General features: G+C 37.7%; 1 protein-coding gene across 23 annotated transcripts in view; it reads left to right on the top strand.

Moving 5' to 3' along the window:
• ptk2aa (protein tyrosine kinase 2aa) overlaps positions 1-17,721 on the top strand; it is a 111,901-nt gene extending 94,180 nt beyond the window's left edge. For 15 of the 23 annotated variants that reach the window (XM_079591107.1, XM_079591108.1, XM_079591103.1 and 12 more), the window contains 11 exons: positions 421-625; positions 1,404-1,515; positions 1,639-1,725; positions 4,010-4,135; positions 6,481-6,606; positions 11,672-11,734; positions 12,235-12,274; positions 13,609-13,703; positions 15,641-15,796; positions 15,892-15,972; positions 16,801-17,721. In XM_079591107.1, the coding sequence (XP_079447233.1) occupies positions 421-625; positions 1,404-1,515; positions 1,639-1,725; positions 4,010-4,135; positions 6,481-6,606; positions 11,672-11,734; positions 12,235-12,274; positions 13,609-13,703; positions 15,641-15,796; positions 15,892-15,972; positions 16,801-17,001 (1,292 nt within the window). In that variant the 3' untranslated portion in view covers positions 17,002-17,721. Of the gene's footprint in view, positions 1-420; positions 626-1,403; positions 1,516-1,638; positions 1,726-4,009; positions 4,136-6,480; positions 6,607-11,671; positions 12,086-12,234; positions 12,275-13,608; positions 13,704-15,640; positions 15,797-15,891; positions 15,973-16,800 lie in introns of all 23 variants that reach the window. The other 8 variants (XR_013795089.1, XR_013795092.1, XR_013795093.1 and 5 more) reach the window with 5 other exon arrangements.
• Positions 17,722-18,552: the final 831 nt, after the last annotated feature.

Raw genomic sequence — 18,552 nt, 5'->3', positions numbered from 1 at the left:
ATAGTGGAGAAATTGTATAAATCCCACATAAGATGCAAGTTTGAGAAGTGTGCAGGATTTATATCTTTTTTATAAATATATTAAATATAAATTAATAAATATAAATACATTTATATAAAAATTATTTTAATAATAAAATATTATATTGGACTTTAATCCTACGCACCTATGAATGAATCGTGTGTGAGGGTCTATATTTTATTTTCTATTTAAATTTTTATTTTGTCCATTTTTGTGCCTCTTTAGATATGACAATAATTAGATTGGTCAAGCTTATCCTCTCTGATCAAATCATAATATCATTTATTTTTCATATATTCTCTAATAACTGTTTGATTGCATTTTTTACTTTGCCAAATGCAGTGTTTATTAGTGTGTTTGTGATCATGAGTCAGATTTCTGCTGGTGTCTCTCGCTCAGGTGTGTGTATGTGGGAAATCCTCATGTTCGGCATCAAGCCCTTCCAGGGCGTGAAGAACAACGACGTGATCGGGCGGATCGAGAACGGCGAGAGGTTAGCGATGCCCCAGAACTGCCCCCCGACCCTCTACAGCCTCATGACCAAATGCTGGGCGTACGACCCCAGCAAACGCCCGCGCTTCACTGAACTCAAGACTCAGCTCAGGTCAGTGTGTGTGTGTGTGTGTGTGTGTGTGCACTGCGCTACTCATGCTTCTGTAAAGCTAATCTGGATAAAGGCGTCTTCTAGATGTAATGGTCATAGTAAAGCAATCTGATGGTTTTATGCTTTTCTTGGTTTCTGACACTAGAGGTCTCTGTTTAGCTTTCAGAGTTTCACGGTCAAGCTCGAAAAATTAGAATATGGTGCAAAAGTTCATTTATTTCAGTAATTCAACTTAAAAGGTGAAACTAATATATTATATAGACTCATTACATGCAAAGTGAGATATTTCAAGCCTTTATTTGTTATAATTTTGATGATTATGGCTTACAGCTTATGAAAACCCCAAATTCAAAATTAGAATATTGTGAAAAGGTTTTCATAAGCTGTAAGCCATAATCATCAAAATTATGATCATTGTGGGGCTACTTTTGAGCCTTGTTAGTGGTATTAACAAGCGATTTCTTTTTACTTATTCTATGTCCCATTTACTAGCGTTATAAGCTAATCAGTTTTTAGAGATAAAACTCTTTACATTCTATAGACGTGTGGCGGCAACAGCAAAGGCTCTATCTCCCTTTTTAGACGGGAGCAAGGGATAGATAAAAGAGCCCTGTCTGAAGATCTTAAAGATCTAGTGTATGCGAGAGGAGTAAGAAGATCTCTAATATATAAGGGACATCAAAAGTCAGTCTAATCACTGCTCTAGCCAAATAAATGCAGAAAATGCTGTTTTTTTCCTCATTCTTCTCTCTCTCTCTGTGTGTGTGTGTCCCTTCAGCACGATCCTGGATGAGGAGAAGGCCCAACAGGAGGAGCGTTTCCGTATGGAGATGAGGAGGCAGGTCACCGTGTCCTGGGACACTGGCAATTCAGACGAGGCTCCTCCGAAGGTGAATCTCAGTGACACACACATGTATATCAGAGATCTGCAGTACCCTGAGCAGATCTACAGGAAGTGTGTGTGTATTTATTAGTTCGAGGTCTGTTTTAATCAGTGGTTTTGGTTTTCACAGCCCAGCCGACCTGGATACCCGAGTCCTCGATCCAGTGATGGATATTTCCCTAGTCCTCAACATGCTGGTCAGATCAATCATTACCAGGTAACATCACTCCCGCCCACATCGGCATCTTCATGCAAACACACATGTGACCCTGGATCACAAAACCAGTCTGGAGCCGCACGGGTATATCTGTGGCAATAGCCAACTATACATTGTATGGGTCAAAATTATCCATTTTTCTTTTATGCCAAAAATCATTAGGATATTAAGATCATGTTCCATGAAGATATTTAGTAAATTTCCTACCGTAAATATATAAAACATGTATTTTTGTGAGTGAATGCAGCACAATCGTGAACATAAATGCACAACTTTAAAGGAGATTTTCTCAATGTTTAAATTTTTTTGCTCCTCAGATTCCAGATTTTCAATAGTTGTGTCTCGACCAAATATTGTCATATCATAACAAACCACACATCAATGGAAAGCTTATTTATTCAGCTTTCATATAATGTATGCATCTGAATTTCAAAAAATTTACCCATGTGACTGGTTTTGTGGTCCAGGGTCACATTTAACCCTCTGGTGCTCTTGGGTAATTTTTGACCGAAAATTGTTACTTTTATTTTTATTTTATTAAAGATTTTGTATTATTCTTCATCGGAATGGTACGGAACTTGGTAAAGATTTTGGCACTTTCTGTGTGAACAAAATGGACATGATTCGGACAGGTTAAATGGTTCATCAAAATTCGTCTTTGAAAAGAGATCAAACTTAAGTCTGTGCTCTAAAGCATTTAAGATTTACGACAATTTAACAAGTCTATGCTCAAAAAGTGAATAAATGGATTATAAATACAGCGTAAATATTATTTGGTACCATAAATCCCCTAAAAATGAAAAAAACATTATCGAATTAAAATATAGTACATTCCTTTCATTTAAAAAATAATAATAATTCAGTCGTTTTTAACCGACACGTGAAGAGCACCTGAGATTAATTAATAAATAACAAGAAATATAAATGTTGGGGTGCAAGTTGTGAATGACTTTTCTTCCCCTGCTGGTCACATAATGTCACTGCATTGGAGAGCCTGTTATTCATTCAACAAATACCCAAAAATATCATTCAAAAAACATACCTGACAAACTCAAGAAATACCCCAAAACTTCCCATCATAAACATTCAACAAACACCCAAACACACACACTTCAGAGAGCACTGCACTTCTCTCTAGCCACACACCCTGATTTACTTCTGTGTTTATTCAGAAGAGCGTGTGATTGGCTGGCTTCAGCTCGATGAAGTTATTTCACAGCTCGTCTCTGACAGCAGGCATTTCCTCTGGGCTCTTTAAAGACCATGCTATTGTTGACTCCAGATACATTCCATCACACACACACACACACACACACACACACATCACCGCTGTTATCGCAGCTCTGTTTTCATGCCTTAAAAGGCTTTTGTGCTCAATCTGCTGGTTGTTGTGTCCGGTTCTGAGAGGAGTGAGAGACGGGGTTCGAGACTCTTAAAGACGACCTGAACCGGCTTTCATAACACGTTTTACTTACATAATGTGACATTTATGAGAGTAAAATTATTTTTAACAAGGATATAAATACTACAGTACAGTATCAAATGGTAATATTGTTATCTAATGTTTTTAAAAATTCTATTTAAAAAAAATTCTATTTAAAAAAATCTATTAAAAAAATTGTCAATTGAAGCCTATCTGAAATAAAATATAAATGTTTTATGAAAAACTAAAACAAATGTTTTAACTAAATAGAAATAACTAATTAAAATGAGAAAAGCAAATAACAGCATTTGTTGAAAATGTATCTAAAACAAAAATATAAAAAATGAAGCTAATTCAAAGCTAAAATAAAAAGAAATATTAGATGAAAACCTAACTGAAATAAGTTTGTTAATATATTGTTTAAAAAACAAAGAGTTGAAAACAAATTAAAACTAAAGAGAAATATAAAAACTAATAAAAAATACAAAAGCATATTGCAAAATTAAAAAAAAAAAAATTAAATTTAAATTAAATCTGATAAATATAAAAATAAAGGTAATTCAAAGCCAAAATAAAAAATATTAAACACTACCTGAAATAAGTTTTAGTTGTATGTAAGTACTAAAATGACTAACTGAAAAGTAGTGTAAACTAATACTTCGATTAAAAAAATGATAATGTTAAAAAGTGAATAAAATAAATTAAAGCTAATTAAAATTACTAATAAAAACTATAATAATAATACTTAAAATAACACTGATTGCTACAGTATACTTTTTAGTATTTTTGAAAACTTTTACCTTTTTTTTTTATAAATAAATGTAAATGTGCTTTAAATCAAATGTCTTGTCATCTGTCCAGGGGTCTGGATATCCCAGTGCACTCGTGCCCGGAGCGGGATTCCCCCCGCAAGCCTCAGTCCTCGACCCACACGAGACCTGGAACCATCACAGACCCGACGCTCCCGTGTGGTCTCCCAACATGGAGGTGAGTGTGTGTGTGTGTGTGTGTGTGTGAGCAGAAGAGAGCGTCTACTCTGTGAATGCGTGTTCAGTAGCCTGACAAGCCAGGCCCACATCAAGATGTTGGGTCTGGGAACACACCATTGGCAGGGCTCAATCCGAGGGGCGGGATAAACGGTTGTTTATCCCGCTCTATCTTACACCCGGCGTAATGCAGCGCCTAGCGCGATGCAATTGTGTTTTGCTAGTGTCAGCCAGACGCAGTTTTCATTTTCACGTTCTGCGCCACGTTGTTTAAATAGCAAATGCATTTGCGCCCATCTGTGGCAGAGCTGGTCTGAAAACGAGGTGTGTGTTCAGGCGCATTGATGGCGCGTTGCTATTTTGAGGAACTGAAATAGACTGAGCCATTGACCAACTGAACCCTGCTCTAAAGTCAATGGCGCAATATATATTTTTTGTTATTTAAAGAGCGCGTTAGTAATGTGCACCTATAGGCGGGTCCACAACACGCGTACACTCTGCTTATTACACACACACTCTGCTTATTACACACACACTCTGCTTATTACACACACAGGGACGCACAGCAGCACACAAACATGGCAAATATTTAACATAAAAGGATTACAATGTAAAAGATTATTATTGTGTACATAAAGATATGGTGGAATCCGGCTTGTCCTGTAGAGCAGTGGTTCCCAACCATTTTTGTCTGAGACCCCCTTTTTCCCAAGAAAATATTTTAGGGCCCCCCTTTACATTTAATGATATTATCGCTCTTGTAAGCTTGCAGCAAGGATGACAAAATATGTTTTGTCAAATTTTCAAACAAACGGTATGTTTACTATAACCAGATATGTTTATGCACAAATAATAGCCTATAATATTGAAAATACAATAACAAAACATCAGTAGGCCCTTTGTAATTTAAAAACGTAATTCTAGGAGTAGCAATAACAAAATGCTAAAATATCAGTATTCACACTGGTGTGTAGGTAAAAAAGAAAGAATATAGGCTATTACTAAATGACTGCTGTCTGGAGCCTCAATACTTGCATGTTATCTGTGAGGCTTTATCAATGTGAGGCTTTAGGCGCTATAGCGAGTGATAATAAACTTGCGTTTATTAACAGAATAATGCGTCTTTCGTAAGAACATTGTAGCCGGAACTACTTCTCTCTGTGTACGTCTATGTCGAGTCACGCACAGGGCTACTCCGCATCCGAACCAGTGTAAAATAGTCCCAATGTAAACACTTATTATTGGTGTACCATAGTGCTTCAGGATAAGACAAAAACACAGTTTGGAAAATGGATTCATGATGAACTCGCTCATTAAATAATTGTTGTACATTTTTAACAGAAAAAAGTTAAGGACTTTTATTTAATGCTCATTGCTCAAAGCTTTTCAAACTATGACACGACCCCCCACAGAGCTCGCTGAGGCCCCCTTGTGGGCCGCGACCCCCCTGTTGGGAACCGATGCCGTAGATGGTCTGCTTGCGCACTTTTACCTCGCGCACGAGCAGATCCGTTTGCGCTCTGGAGACGCCTTCTATCTTTCCACTATCAAATTCTGTCATGTAAATACCGAATCCGCCATGGCGCGAGCGCAACTGGCATTTAAAGGGAATGGGAGATGAGACTCTGATTGGTTAAATGCACGTAAAACCCAAAACACACACATTACTCATTAAGAGAATAGAGACAAAACACACATTACTCATTAAGAGAATAGAGACAAAACACACATTACTCATTAAGAGAATAGAGACAAAACACACATTACTCATTAAGAGAATAGAGACAAAACACACATTACTCATTAAGAGAATAGAGACAAAACACACACATTACTCATTAAGACAATAGACATGACCCTTTTAGCAAAAGTGGATTCGGACACGCCCTAAGAACACTTGCGCCCTGCGCTTTAGACCATGCGCTTAGAATTAGATCGTTAAAATAGGGCCCGTAGTCCGGACACATCTTCCTTTTTTAAGAATGACTTCAGTGCCGTTCTCTGTTCTTTTCTCAAAGAAAAGCTCAACTCCAAGTCTTCCCGTCGCGGTTAAAGCCGATTCGAAAGGCCGCTGTTCGCCATCTTCTTTGCTTTCAAGTAGCAGGGATTCACGCGGAACCGTCGCAACCCTGCCGTCATTTTGTTAAGCCCGCCCACCGACCCTATACATGATGTGATTGGCCTGACTAGAGTCTGGGTTTTCCAGCTTTGCAAGCCAACGGAGAGTTGCCAGACGATCCTGGCTGCAAATTACATTTGCTGCCGCTAGTGTGCGTCTAGATTTCGAAGCTAGGTGTTCAGTGAGCGCGGTCATAAACGCTGCTGTGTTGTGTGTGTGTGTGTCAGGATGGGGCGGCTCTGGGGCGGGGTCAGGGGATGCCCGTCACACACCTGATGGAGGAGACGCTGATGAAGCAGCAGCAGCAGATGGAGGAGGACCAGAGGTGGCTGGAGCACGAGGAGAGCTTCTTGGTACTGACACACTCATACACCAGACTATTCAAATCTGACAAATATTAGTCAAATTAAAAATGTATGTAAAAAGTCCTGGAAATTTCTAGAGTGAAAATAAGAAATACATTTTTTTGTTACTATTTATAGTCATTAAATATATATAAAAGAAAACGTTCTAAATATTTATGGACATTTAAAAATAAAATATTCAGGGAATTTAAAAAACAGTTTTTTTAAGCCTGGAAAAGTCCGGCAAATTTGAGTTTAATTATAGTTTATGAATAATAGTCGTAACGGTCATGCTATTTAATTGTTTTTATAAACTATTTAATACAGTGCTTTGTTTGGTTTATATTTCTCATTATGCCTTCTTGTTAGCACACTCCTCTAACTAAAATTATGTCCTTAAAATTAGAATATTCTTAGCTAATATTAGTATCATTTTAGTAAAAATTCAATTTCTCAACCCTTTTGACAGCCCTAATACTATTGACACTGTTCTAGAATTCTCAAAGAATTTTAATGAATAGTTCCATAAAATCTTAACAATTTTTTAAAAATCCATAAATCTTAACTATTGTTAGTGTTAATGGTTCAACACTTTTCTAGCATTTTATTTTTCTCTCCTGTCCACTTATAATTTTAGAAAACTTAAATCTTATATTTAAATATAATAATAAATAACTACTAATAAAAATAAACAAAAAATGAAATAAATGTAAATGAATATTATTAAATAATAATAAATGTTTATTGCATCGCAGTCATAATTTAGTTTTTGATCACTTTCCACCCTCTCTCTGACCTTTAAACTACTGTACCTTTAAGACTGCTATATGTAAATTAGCTCAACTCTCTGCGTATGAAGATGTAATTCACATTCATATGTAAATATGTGATAGTCACGTTTGCAGTTTAGTTTCATAAGTGGTCTTGATGGACCAGAAAGGAGGTTTTGAGTTCGGAAAGTCACATTAAACATTTCAAATGAGCTGTTTTTCATGAAATGATTCATAGCTGTCATAATTCACTCCCTGCTTTTTTCTCTGGCTTGTTGGTCACTCGAGTGTGTTTGGCATCCATTGCTTCTGTTGTGGCGGTTGTTACTCCGAGAAAGAGAAGATGTCCCGTCCTGAAAACAGAGCTGTAAATCTGTGCGCACCTGCGAGTGAAACTCTTCTCTTCGCCAGAGGAAACTATATTATCACATCCCTGCCAAGCGCTCGCCGTGCCCGATGTCTTTCTCAAGCTGCTGCTCTCCAGATGATGTTTCCACTGGCTGTTTGTGTTGCTGAGACCAGAGAGAGGCGTTTAAAGGGAAGCTTCGCCGATTATTTATATCGAAAAACTGATATAAATCCGATTAGTATTTAAATTAATTTATCAACTAAATCGTCACGGAGACTCACGATAAAACGGCGTCTTTTCAGTTTCGAGTCAACTACCGTATTTTCCGGACTATAAGTCACACTTTTTTTCATAGTTTGGCTGGTCCTGCGACTTATAGTCAGGTGCGACTTATATATCAAAATTAATTCATACTGACTGAGATAAACCAAGAGAAAACATTACCGTCTACAGCCGCGAGAGGGCGCTCTAGTTAGCGGAGTTGTTCAGAAGCGACACCGAGGAAGAACTCAATGTATCCAGTGTTGAGGAATGAGATCGGGAGCTTGGTGAACTTGCTGACCGGTAACTTGTTGGACTCGCTGGCTAATGTTAGTTTAGCCTATTCAGCCTCAGCTATATGATCTTTATGCTATTGTGCAGCTGAATAACTGTTAATGTGTTACGCTAACACACCGGACACTATTCAGCTGTTGTTCTGTGTGCTGTTGTGGAGCTGAATAACTCGCCTTTCCAGATTAAATGTCTGTTCTTGGTCTTGGATTTTGTTAAATAAATTTCTAAATAAATGCGACTTATAGTCCAGTGCGACTTATAGTCCGGAAAATACGGTATTAACCTAGTTGTATAATTTCTTCCGATACTGGCCTCTGTAACCGGTAGGCGTGACCTCGTAGGGCAGCGAAGCAAGTGCATTCTGGGAGTTGTTGTCTTTCATCCACATGAGCCAAAAATACATTTTCTGGCTTTTCTCAGTCTAGAAGGCACCAACTTCTAAAATAAAGTCACATTTCTACTACATACATGACCCCATTTATATACACATTCATCTTTCCAGCGGTGAAGTACCGCTTTAATGAGCCGTTACCAGATGTGGCACTCAGTAGATTTCCTCCGCCGGCTGAAACTTTAGATTTGAGGCTTGTACTCAGCGGAGATGTGACTGTAATATCGCTCTCTGGCCAGTGGAAACTTGGGCGCCGCTTCACGCGTGTATCATAAGTCATCGTTTCATTTGGCAGCAGGGGTTTGTGGGAATCGGTGGAAACCCGTGTGGTTCGTGCCTTCCTGAGAAACGCTGGTTTCTTCTCATTCTTCAAGGAAAAAATTAAAAGCTTTTCTCCAAAGGAAAGAATCCGAGTGTGTCTGGAATGAACACATATATACTGTATACTTCATGATATTATTTAAAATGGTGTGATGTTACTAAAATCTCATGATTATTACGTATTACAGCACAATATAAATATTTATTACTGGTTATTCAATTTAATTTTTTTTAATTTTTTTTACAATTATCTGTCAAGAATTCAGTAATTTCAGTTATAATTACAACTTCAATTTCTATAAAGCATAAAAATATATTATTAAGTCAATTATTCAGTGACCTTATTCTATAGTTTCATATATTTGACTGAATATTAATGTCTTTAATCCTCCAGTTGTCAGTTAAATACTGTACAGCTGAAAAGTGCTTCATCACATTTTACTATTTCCTCTTTTATTGGGAACTTTATGGACGCAAATCAAAAGATCAGACGGTTCATAACACATGAATGAGTCAGTCTGAAGTCAGCGAAAGTTCAAAACAATGTAATTCATATTTTAAAACGGTTCAGAAGCTTTTGAAGCCGTTTCAAAGTAGTGCATATTTTCCACCTCGTGCAAGTTCATCCCCATTTTGAGTTGTTTGGAAAATAAGTTAATGTCAAATTATCATCTGAAAAAATTAAATAATCAAAATAAAATAGTGTATTCACATTTTTTATCTAATTTTGCATATAAAGTCTCCCCCCCCCCCCCCCCCCCCCCCCCCCCCCCCCCCCCCCCCCCGCCAGCAGTCTGATTAAATAACAGCAAAAACCAAGTGTGACTGATCCGGTTCGGTTCATTCACAGGTCATTCATTGCACAGGAAATGGAAAGTCAAGTCGAGCGCAATGCATTATGGGATAAAGTGTTCCATGCAGTTGTCTGGTTGTATTCTTGGTAAATTCAGAAGGTCATTGGTTTTTCCATGCATGCACATTTGCATACTGCATATTACTCTCTGCGTATTAAAATAGTATGTAGTTGGTGCTTGAGATCGAGCGTTCAGCAGCGCATACCAGGAGCTTTTCTGTTTGAGGAAAACCAGCGGGAGGAAAGGAAAGCGTGGGATGTGAGAGAGAGGGAGAGAGCGAGCGGAGAGTTTTCTTTAGCAGGAATCTGAAGGCATCTCGCATGGAGACACACACACCGCGCTCACGCTCCGCTCAGAGGATGCATCTCTTCAAGTTCTGCTTCGGGAAGCCGGTAACTAGACTTCTGTAGTGAGGGACTGAGGAGCTCTTCATGTTCTTCATGTTCTTCAGCTTTTCCAGATCCAGCATCGTGTGGGGAAAGCTTTACTTTGTGCTTTAGCAAGTTGTGAAGTTTGTTGCTTTTCTTGAGGCTTTGAGGTCTGTCAAAACGGAAAGTGGAAAATCAGGAAAATTTTACTTTGTCATTCAAGCCTGGTAAAATCATGCATATTTATATAATCTTAAAATGTGATACGCATTTCTAAAGTTAAAATCAAGTTTTAAAATCAAGTTTTAAAAAATAATACTTAAATAAAAAATAAAAAATCTAAATATGTTTAAAATAATATAGATTTTAATATTAAAATGTTGTTTATTATGAGTAGTAGCAGTAGTAGTATTTATGTGTGAAATTTCAGGGAATTAAAAAATTTGATTTCCAAGCCAGGAAAAGTCATGCAAATTAATATAATCTTAAAATGTTTTGTACATTTCTAAAGTGAAAATAAGAGAAAAAAAAATACATTCAATGAAACATTAAATATTTAAATGTAATATATAATTAGTAAAAAAAAAATGGTGGACATATTTATAAAATATTACAGATATATAAATATCAAAATGTTTAATATTATATATTTATCAAAACCTTGAATAATTAGATAATATGAAATAAAGTAACCTTTATAAATAATTTGTATTTATACTTAAATAAAAAAATAGATAAATAATTGTCAATTAATGTTAAAAATAAAATTAAACAAATTTAAATGTTTAAACTATTGCTGTCATATCGATCAATCACATAACATTAAAGTTTATAAATATATATGTGTGTGTGTATATATCTCACATATATAATGTGTTTACTAACTTTTATGTTATATGCAATTAATCGATTTGACAACACTAGTTTACATTTTATTTGAATTATTATTGTTATTATTGTTGTTGTATGATTTTAATCTAGTAATCACAAATGTCATAGAAATCCATCAGTCATGTGATGTGGGAACCTGATGATGACATAATCATATGGAAGTTTATCTCATGAATATTTGTGACCCTGGACCACAAAACCAGTCACATGGGTCAAAAAAATTAAAACTATTGAAAATCTGGAATCTGAGGAGCAAAAAAATGTAAACATTGAGAAAATCTCCTTTAAAGTTGTGCATTTATGTTCACGATTGTGCTGCATTCACTCACAAAAGTACATGTTTTATATATTTATGGTAGGAAATTTACTAAATATCTTCATGGAACATGATCTTAATATCCTAATGATTTTTGGCATAAAAGAAAAATCTATAATTTTGACCCATCTATTGCCACAGATATACCGTGTGTCATGTGACTGGTTTTGTGGTCCAGGGTCACATGTGATAAATCCTCATCTTGAGTGTGAAGCGTGATTTGGAGTGTGTGTTTGATGAATGTATTGTGTTTGTTCAGAAGCCGGAGTCGAGGAACTCGAGGGGCAGCATCGACCGGGAGGACGGCGCTCTCCAGATCCCGGTGAGTTCCCATAATTCCCTGCTTGTTTTTGTTTCTTCCCAGAGGGAGATTTACAGTGCCACAGCGAGGACACGATCTGCTCCTCACTTCCTGTCCGAGTCGCAGCCAAACTCTTCCAAACAGCTGAACAGTGCAGATCCTGAACTCATTCCTGAACACACTCATTCTCCGAAAGGCTGAAACCCTGAGAGGAGCAATAACAGCAGGAGGGCATCATGGGAGCTTTACTGCGGTCACAGATGGCCAGCATCATCTCTGGTGTGTAATGAGTGAAAAGCAGCGTCGCTCGTGTAATGGCCGACAGAAGATCTGAGCGGGTGCAGGGCGAGCGCGCTGTGTTTGCTCAGAGTAGTTGAGTGAAACTCATTTTTGGATTTGGCCTGAAATATGCCTGGCTTTCCCACAAACTACCCACAATTCCACAGGGCAGCAGGAACCCAGTCTGCAGGAAAACCACTGTGTGTTTTTAAACGCGTGTGTGTGATTGTGCTTTCTTTCAGATGGGGAAGCAACACGTGTACCAGCCGGTTGGGAAAGCAGGTATGAACACACAATCCAACTCTCTGAACCTGAATACACCTTTTCATTACAAATTATACAATAACTTGAACTAGTTATCATCTTTTAGTTTTCTTACTCAACACAGATTGTTCATAGCAAGAGCGTTTCCACGGTCAGGACATCTGGAAATAATCACAATTGTGATTTTCAAGTCTATATATATTTATATATATATTTATACAACGTTATAAAGTCTAAATAAAGTTAATAAAATAAAACTTGTGGAAATTTTTGTAGTGAATAGAATATATATATTTATTTATTGATATAATTTATTAATCATGATTATTTACATCTAACATAAAAGTAATAATATTACATAATATGATGTATGTATGCATTATAATACTGTATGTGGATGCATATATACGTAGGTGTGTGTGTGTGTGTGACAGACGTGCACACACACATAATACATACATGTATATGCAAATATAATAATAACATATATTAAATAAACACAAACTGTTATGTTAAATACAATTACGATTAATTGATTTGACAGCTGTGTGTGTGTGTGTGTGTGTGTGTGTGTGTGTGTGTGTGAACTTGTGTTATGTTTATTATAAATAATAATAAAATAAAATAGAAAACTAAAAAAGGTCTTGTTGCACAGTTTGGCTAAAAGACACTTTTTACACATAATTGTAATATTTTTGTGGTAGGTTTGTAATAAATCTAATGTTTATGCAAATTTGATACATTTGAAGACCAACTTTAGTAGAGTGAATAAAATGGCAGTACTTGCATGTCGGTATCTGTGTACAGTGTCTGTTAATGTCGAAATATAAACTATAAAGCCGTCCTGAAAGAATGCTATTGGCTGTTTTAATAGCAAACTTTTATAATGAGTCTATAGAATTATTATATCTTAAGAGGTTTGCAGTTCTCAGGTAATTTTTTGCATTTGTGTAACACACAGTAGTTGTAACGTGGTGAGACGAAAATATCAATAATGGTCATGGTAAATATGATTTAGCTTATAGTGGGAACTGGCAACACCCGTCCACTTCTTTCTTTCTTTATGTGTGTGTGTGTTTTGTTTTTTCAAACTGTTCTATTTATTTATTTAACTTATTATTTATATTGTTACCATTTATTGGTAAACTGTGTTGTTTTATGTATATTTTTGATATAGATTATATATATATTTTTATGCCAAGTACATGATTGTTTATATAATTTATTCTTTGCAAATGAGAAAAGCAAAGTACAAATCATAAAATGATTGTTTTATAATGACTAATATGTTCATTGTAGCCCAGAATATGAGTTCATGATTTGGAGTAACTGATGGTTTCTGTGTCCTACAGATCATGTGGCCCCCCCGAAGAAGCCGCCCCGTCCCGGCGCTCCGAGTCACCTGACCAACCTGACGCCCGTGGACAGTTACAACGAGGGCGTCAAGGTACCTCAGCGATCCTGCGTGAGCGGAGCGAGTCTGAGACGTGTGCAGCATGCGGATTGGCTGTTGTGTTTTGCATGTCGAAAAACTAAACTCCACAAATGCTTGCGTTTCCCGCACACACACACACACACACACACACTCAGAGTTCACATAGAGTTGATATTCGTCAGCAGAACCCGGTCCAGTGGATCTGAGCTGCTAAATTGAGGCGATAGTACAGCCAAACCTCAGAGTACGAGCACACACACACACACACACACGCGCTCGTTCAGTCAGAAGTTCAGGATCAAACACACATCATGCTGTTTACTGAGCCTCTCCTGACTAATTTTAGTAATGACATTTTTTTTGTTTTAGTTAACTATTATAACCCTGCGTCTCACACACTCTCTCACACACACACACACACTCGTATACAGACACACACACACACACTCGTATACAGACACACACACACTCTCTCTCTCTCTCTCTCTCACACACACTCGTATACAGACACACTCTCTCTCTCTCTCTCTCTCTCTCTCACACACACACTCGTATACAGACACACTCTCTCACACACACACACTCAATCACATACACACACACACACTCTCTCTCTCTCTCTCACACACACTCGCATACAGACACACTCTCTCTCACACACACAACACACACACTCTTTCTCTCTGTCTCTCTCTCTTACACACACACACACACATACTCACATGCACTCACACACACACACTCTCAGTTGCGGTAAGAATGTTTCTGGTCGTGTGTTTATGTGTCCCGTAGCTCTTATCTAAGAGGTCAGCTTCGCCTGCTTCTATTTTTTGGTTTTCCTGTTTTCTTAAAGCTTCCAGTGATTCTCATGAGAAGCCGTTGAAACACTGCAGATGATCGAGAGAAGATCACGTACTGCGTCTCACACACACACCTGTCTGCAAACGTCTGCTGAACAGTGTAAATGTCATGTGATGCGAAATATTCCTAGTTGATCTCCCGAATATATAAAGTTCACCAACCCAGCAAACAACAATGTGTTCGAAGAATGTTTTGCTAACTCTCCATTGAGTTCCTGTTCTTCTGATCGTTCAAAACCTCCAGTTTATTCAACGTTTTTTTTTTTTTTATTGGTTCTGCGAACATTAAGTGAACATTCTTGTGCAAATCCCAATGCTTAGATAATTCAACGGCATCAACAGTCCACAGAGAAGCTGAAGTAACAGTCATGTGACTCCGTCCGTGTTTCTTCTGGATGTAACGTGACACGGGACACACACTCTCAGCCGCGGCCACTCTGTACTTGAGATGCATGACTTTATTAGTTTTGGTTTGTTTGCTTGTTTTGGACTAATAATGATTTGTTCTGTTTTCCTGCATCCCGCTTCCTCCACACACACACCCGCTCACCTGCTTTATCCTGCACTGTTGCATGTAGCCCTGGAGGGTAAGACCTGTGTGTGTGTCTCTGTGTGTGTGTGTGTGTGTGTTGTGTGTGTGTGTGTGTGTGTGTGTGTCTCTGTCTGTGTGTGTGTGTGTGTCTCTGTCTGTGTGTGTCTCTGTCTGTGTGTGTGTTGTGTGTGTTCACTGTATGACCAATAGTGGTCGCTGTTTTCACACACATCTGTTTAGAGTCAACAATGGTTGTTTTTGTTTTTACATTATTTAAATATTATTTTATCTTAAAGAGGTTGTGTGTATTAACGAGCTTAGTATTTTTCAGTAAATGATCATGTAGAGCTTGACACTTTCAGTATTACATCTAAAAATCCAGATCTGATCTGTTTAGAGATCAAATAAAATCCACATCTAGTAATAATAAGTATTAAAAGTGTTTGATCTGTGGTTCAGTGGATGATGTGGAGCTGCCGCCCCCTGCTGTTTAACTCCAGAACTGCATCACAGACGCTGATGCTCGTGTGTGTGTGTGTGTGTGTGTGTGTGTTCAGATCCAGCCTCAGGAGATCAGTCCTCCTCCCACAGCAAACCTGGACCGCTCTAATGATAAGGTGTACGAGAACGTGACGGGTCTGGTGAAGGCCGTCATCGAGATGTCCAGCCGGATCCAGCCGGCCCCCCCGGAGGAGTACGTGCCCATGGTGAAGGTCAGGAAACTGGGAATGCTGGGATAATCTCACTGTGTGGAGTGTGTGTGTGTGTGAGTGTGTGTGTGTGATGAGCTCATCTGGTGTTTCCTCAGGATGTTGGACTGGCGCTCAGGACGTTACTCGCGACGGTGGACGAGACCATCCCGGTGTTACCGGCCAGCACACACAGAGAGGTCAGAGCAACACACATTTTAATAAAGTATTATTTAATTTCCTAATATCACTGTAAAGCTGCTTTGAAACTGTGACCCTGGAGCACAAACCAGTCTGGAGTCGCACGGGTATATCTGTGGCAATAGCAACTACACATTGTATGGGTCAAAATTATACATTTTTCTTTTATGCCAAAAATCATGAGGATATTAAGATCATGTTCCATGAAGATATTTAGTAAATGTCCTACCGTAAATATATAAAACATGTATTTTTGTGAGTGAATGCAGCACAATCGTGAACATAAATGCACAACTTTAAAGGAGGTTTTGTGGTCCAAAGTCACATATTAGTAAAAGCGCTATATAAATGAAGGTGACTTGCCGTGTGTGTGTGTGTGTGTGTGTGTGTGTGTGTGTGTGTGTGTGTGTGTGTGTGTGTGTGTGTGTGTGTGTGTGTGTGTGTGTGTGTGTGTGTGTGTGTGTGTGTGTGTGTGTGTGTGTGTGTGTGTGTGTGTGTGTGCGCGTGTGTGTGTGTGTGTGTAGAGTTCTGAGAATATGAGGCATGCGTTCAGAAAATGTGTGTAAACAATCGAGAAAAACTAATACATTTGATTCATTACACTTTTTTTCCCCTTGGTCGAACATTATTAAAGTTAAGAGTTTATTTAGAGCGGGGAAAAGCCCGTAAAAGTCCCGGCAGAAAGCGATGCAAGGTTGTAGTGTAGCGACGCCCAGTTCCAGGAGTGCACTAATATTTTGTTGATAATACCAGTTTACAACAATTATTAGTTAACATTAATTTGTCAACACTTCAGAAAAAATAATCATTTTGTTGTGTTGACTCAGATCGAGATGGCCCAGAAGCTGCTGAACTCTGACCTGGCTGAGCTGATCAGTAAGATGCGTCTGGCGCAGCAGTACGTGTTGACCAGTCTACAGCAGGACTACAAGAAGCAGATGCTAACCGCGGCTCACGCGCTAGCCGTCGACGCCAAGAACCTGCTGGACGTCATCGACCAGGCGAGGCTGAAGATGCTGGCGCTCTAGTTCCTCCGGATGACTGGATCATCAGAGGAGAGCGTCGCAAAGAACTGCTTTTAACGTTACAAAACAGAAACAATTTTTAATAGAGATTTCCACCAGGAGAGGATATTGCAGAACATATTTTTGTTTAGAAGCGTCATGTTGGTTTTATTATGTATCCAGAAATGAAGTTGGTCTTACTCAAACCTGCAACTGGAACTCGAGCCGAGGGCTCTCCAATAATCCAAAGGCTTATCGACACGTTATTTTGTATTGCCGACGTCAGACGTCAGTGATGGAGGAGCATCGAGGGCTCAACAACATCCTCTGAGAAACTCAGGGGTTCAACGGCTCACCGTGACTCTAAAGCCAAACCACAGTCATATTTTTTTAAAGGAATCACAACTGCTTGACAAAGAGGGAAAATCAAGTCGCCCGACGTGAGCATAATACTTTACGTCAGGGACGGAAGCGAATATATATTAGTCACATATCAGTCACTTGAAGCACATAATAGTAAATTGATATAATCAAAGCTGCCTTCTGATTTCATTTCAAGAACTTTTATTCTGTAAAATCATGTTATTTTTTACCACACACACTAAGGGTTGACACGACCCCGTTGAGTTTGGACTTTTGTGTACAGAACAATCGTGAAATCCATGTTGTCGTTGATATAAATTATTCTCAGGAAGAAGCAACTGTACAGATCTTTTAACTAATAAAATGTTATCATTATCTTTAGCTGGATGTATGTTGGTCTCATCTCTGCTCGACTCATTTCTTCTGATTTCACTTTTTTGTGTTGGTAATTAAAGGTTAAACTGGTAATGATTGGGTTTTAAAATGATTCCATTATAGTTCATAGTTGTTGAATTTATTACTCTATGCAAATGGAAAATTTGAGCCATGTTTGGAAACCAAAACTCCTGAACATGCTTCGGATAAAAGCATCTGATAAATTATTTGATGCAATGGAAATATGGGCTTATTAAAGAATCTAATATATTTAACACAAAAAAAACTATTTGCATCATGTATAAAAAAAAAACTAGGCATATCATATTCCTATAAAGATAAACATATTCCTTAAACATGTTTAACACTATAATAATTATTGTCTTGATTTCTGACCAGTCTTTAAAAAAGAAAAGGACAGTAAAGCAGAGTAACCTTTCTGCACTGAAGCCTTTAAACATTAATAATAAACTTGTTAGAATAATAAATTCTAACAGTTCTTAAGCTGTATTAGTTATTTTAAGTGTCATTACTCGCATATCAAAGCTGGCAAACTTACAAAAAAAAAAAAAAAAAAAAATCTGAAAGCAGTGCTCAATGATATGGTGTGAAAACATTTAGATTTCTGGTTATAAGTGTTTGTTCCCTATAAAGTGCTTTCATTTCAGAAGAAAAAGCACAAGGAACTGAAGTTTCCTCAGTGTAAAGTAACTGATGCAACGCAAAGAACAGCAACACTTCACAATAAGACTCCATTAGTTAATGCATGAACATTAAAAATGAATCGATTTGTTATTAAAGTATTTAACATTTATAAAACAACTGTTCATTGTTCAT

This window comes from Phoxinus phoxinus (assembly GCF_949152265.1).
Source record: "Phoxinus phoxinus genome assembly, chromosome: 19".
NCBI lineage: Eukaryota > Metazoa > Chordata > Actinopteri > Cypriniformes > Leuciscidae > Phoxinus > Phoxinus phoxinus.
This window is presented reverse-complemented; position numbering and strand designations above follow the sequence as displayed.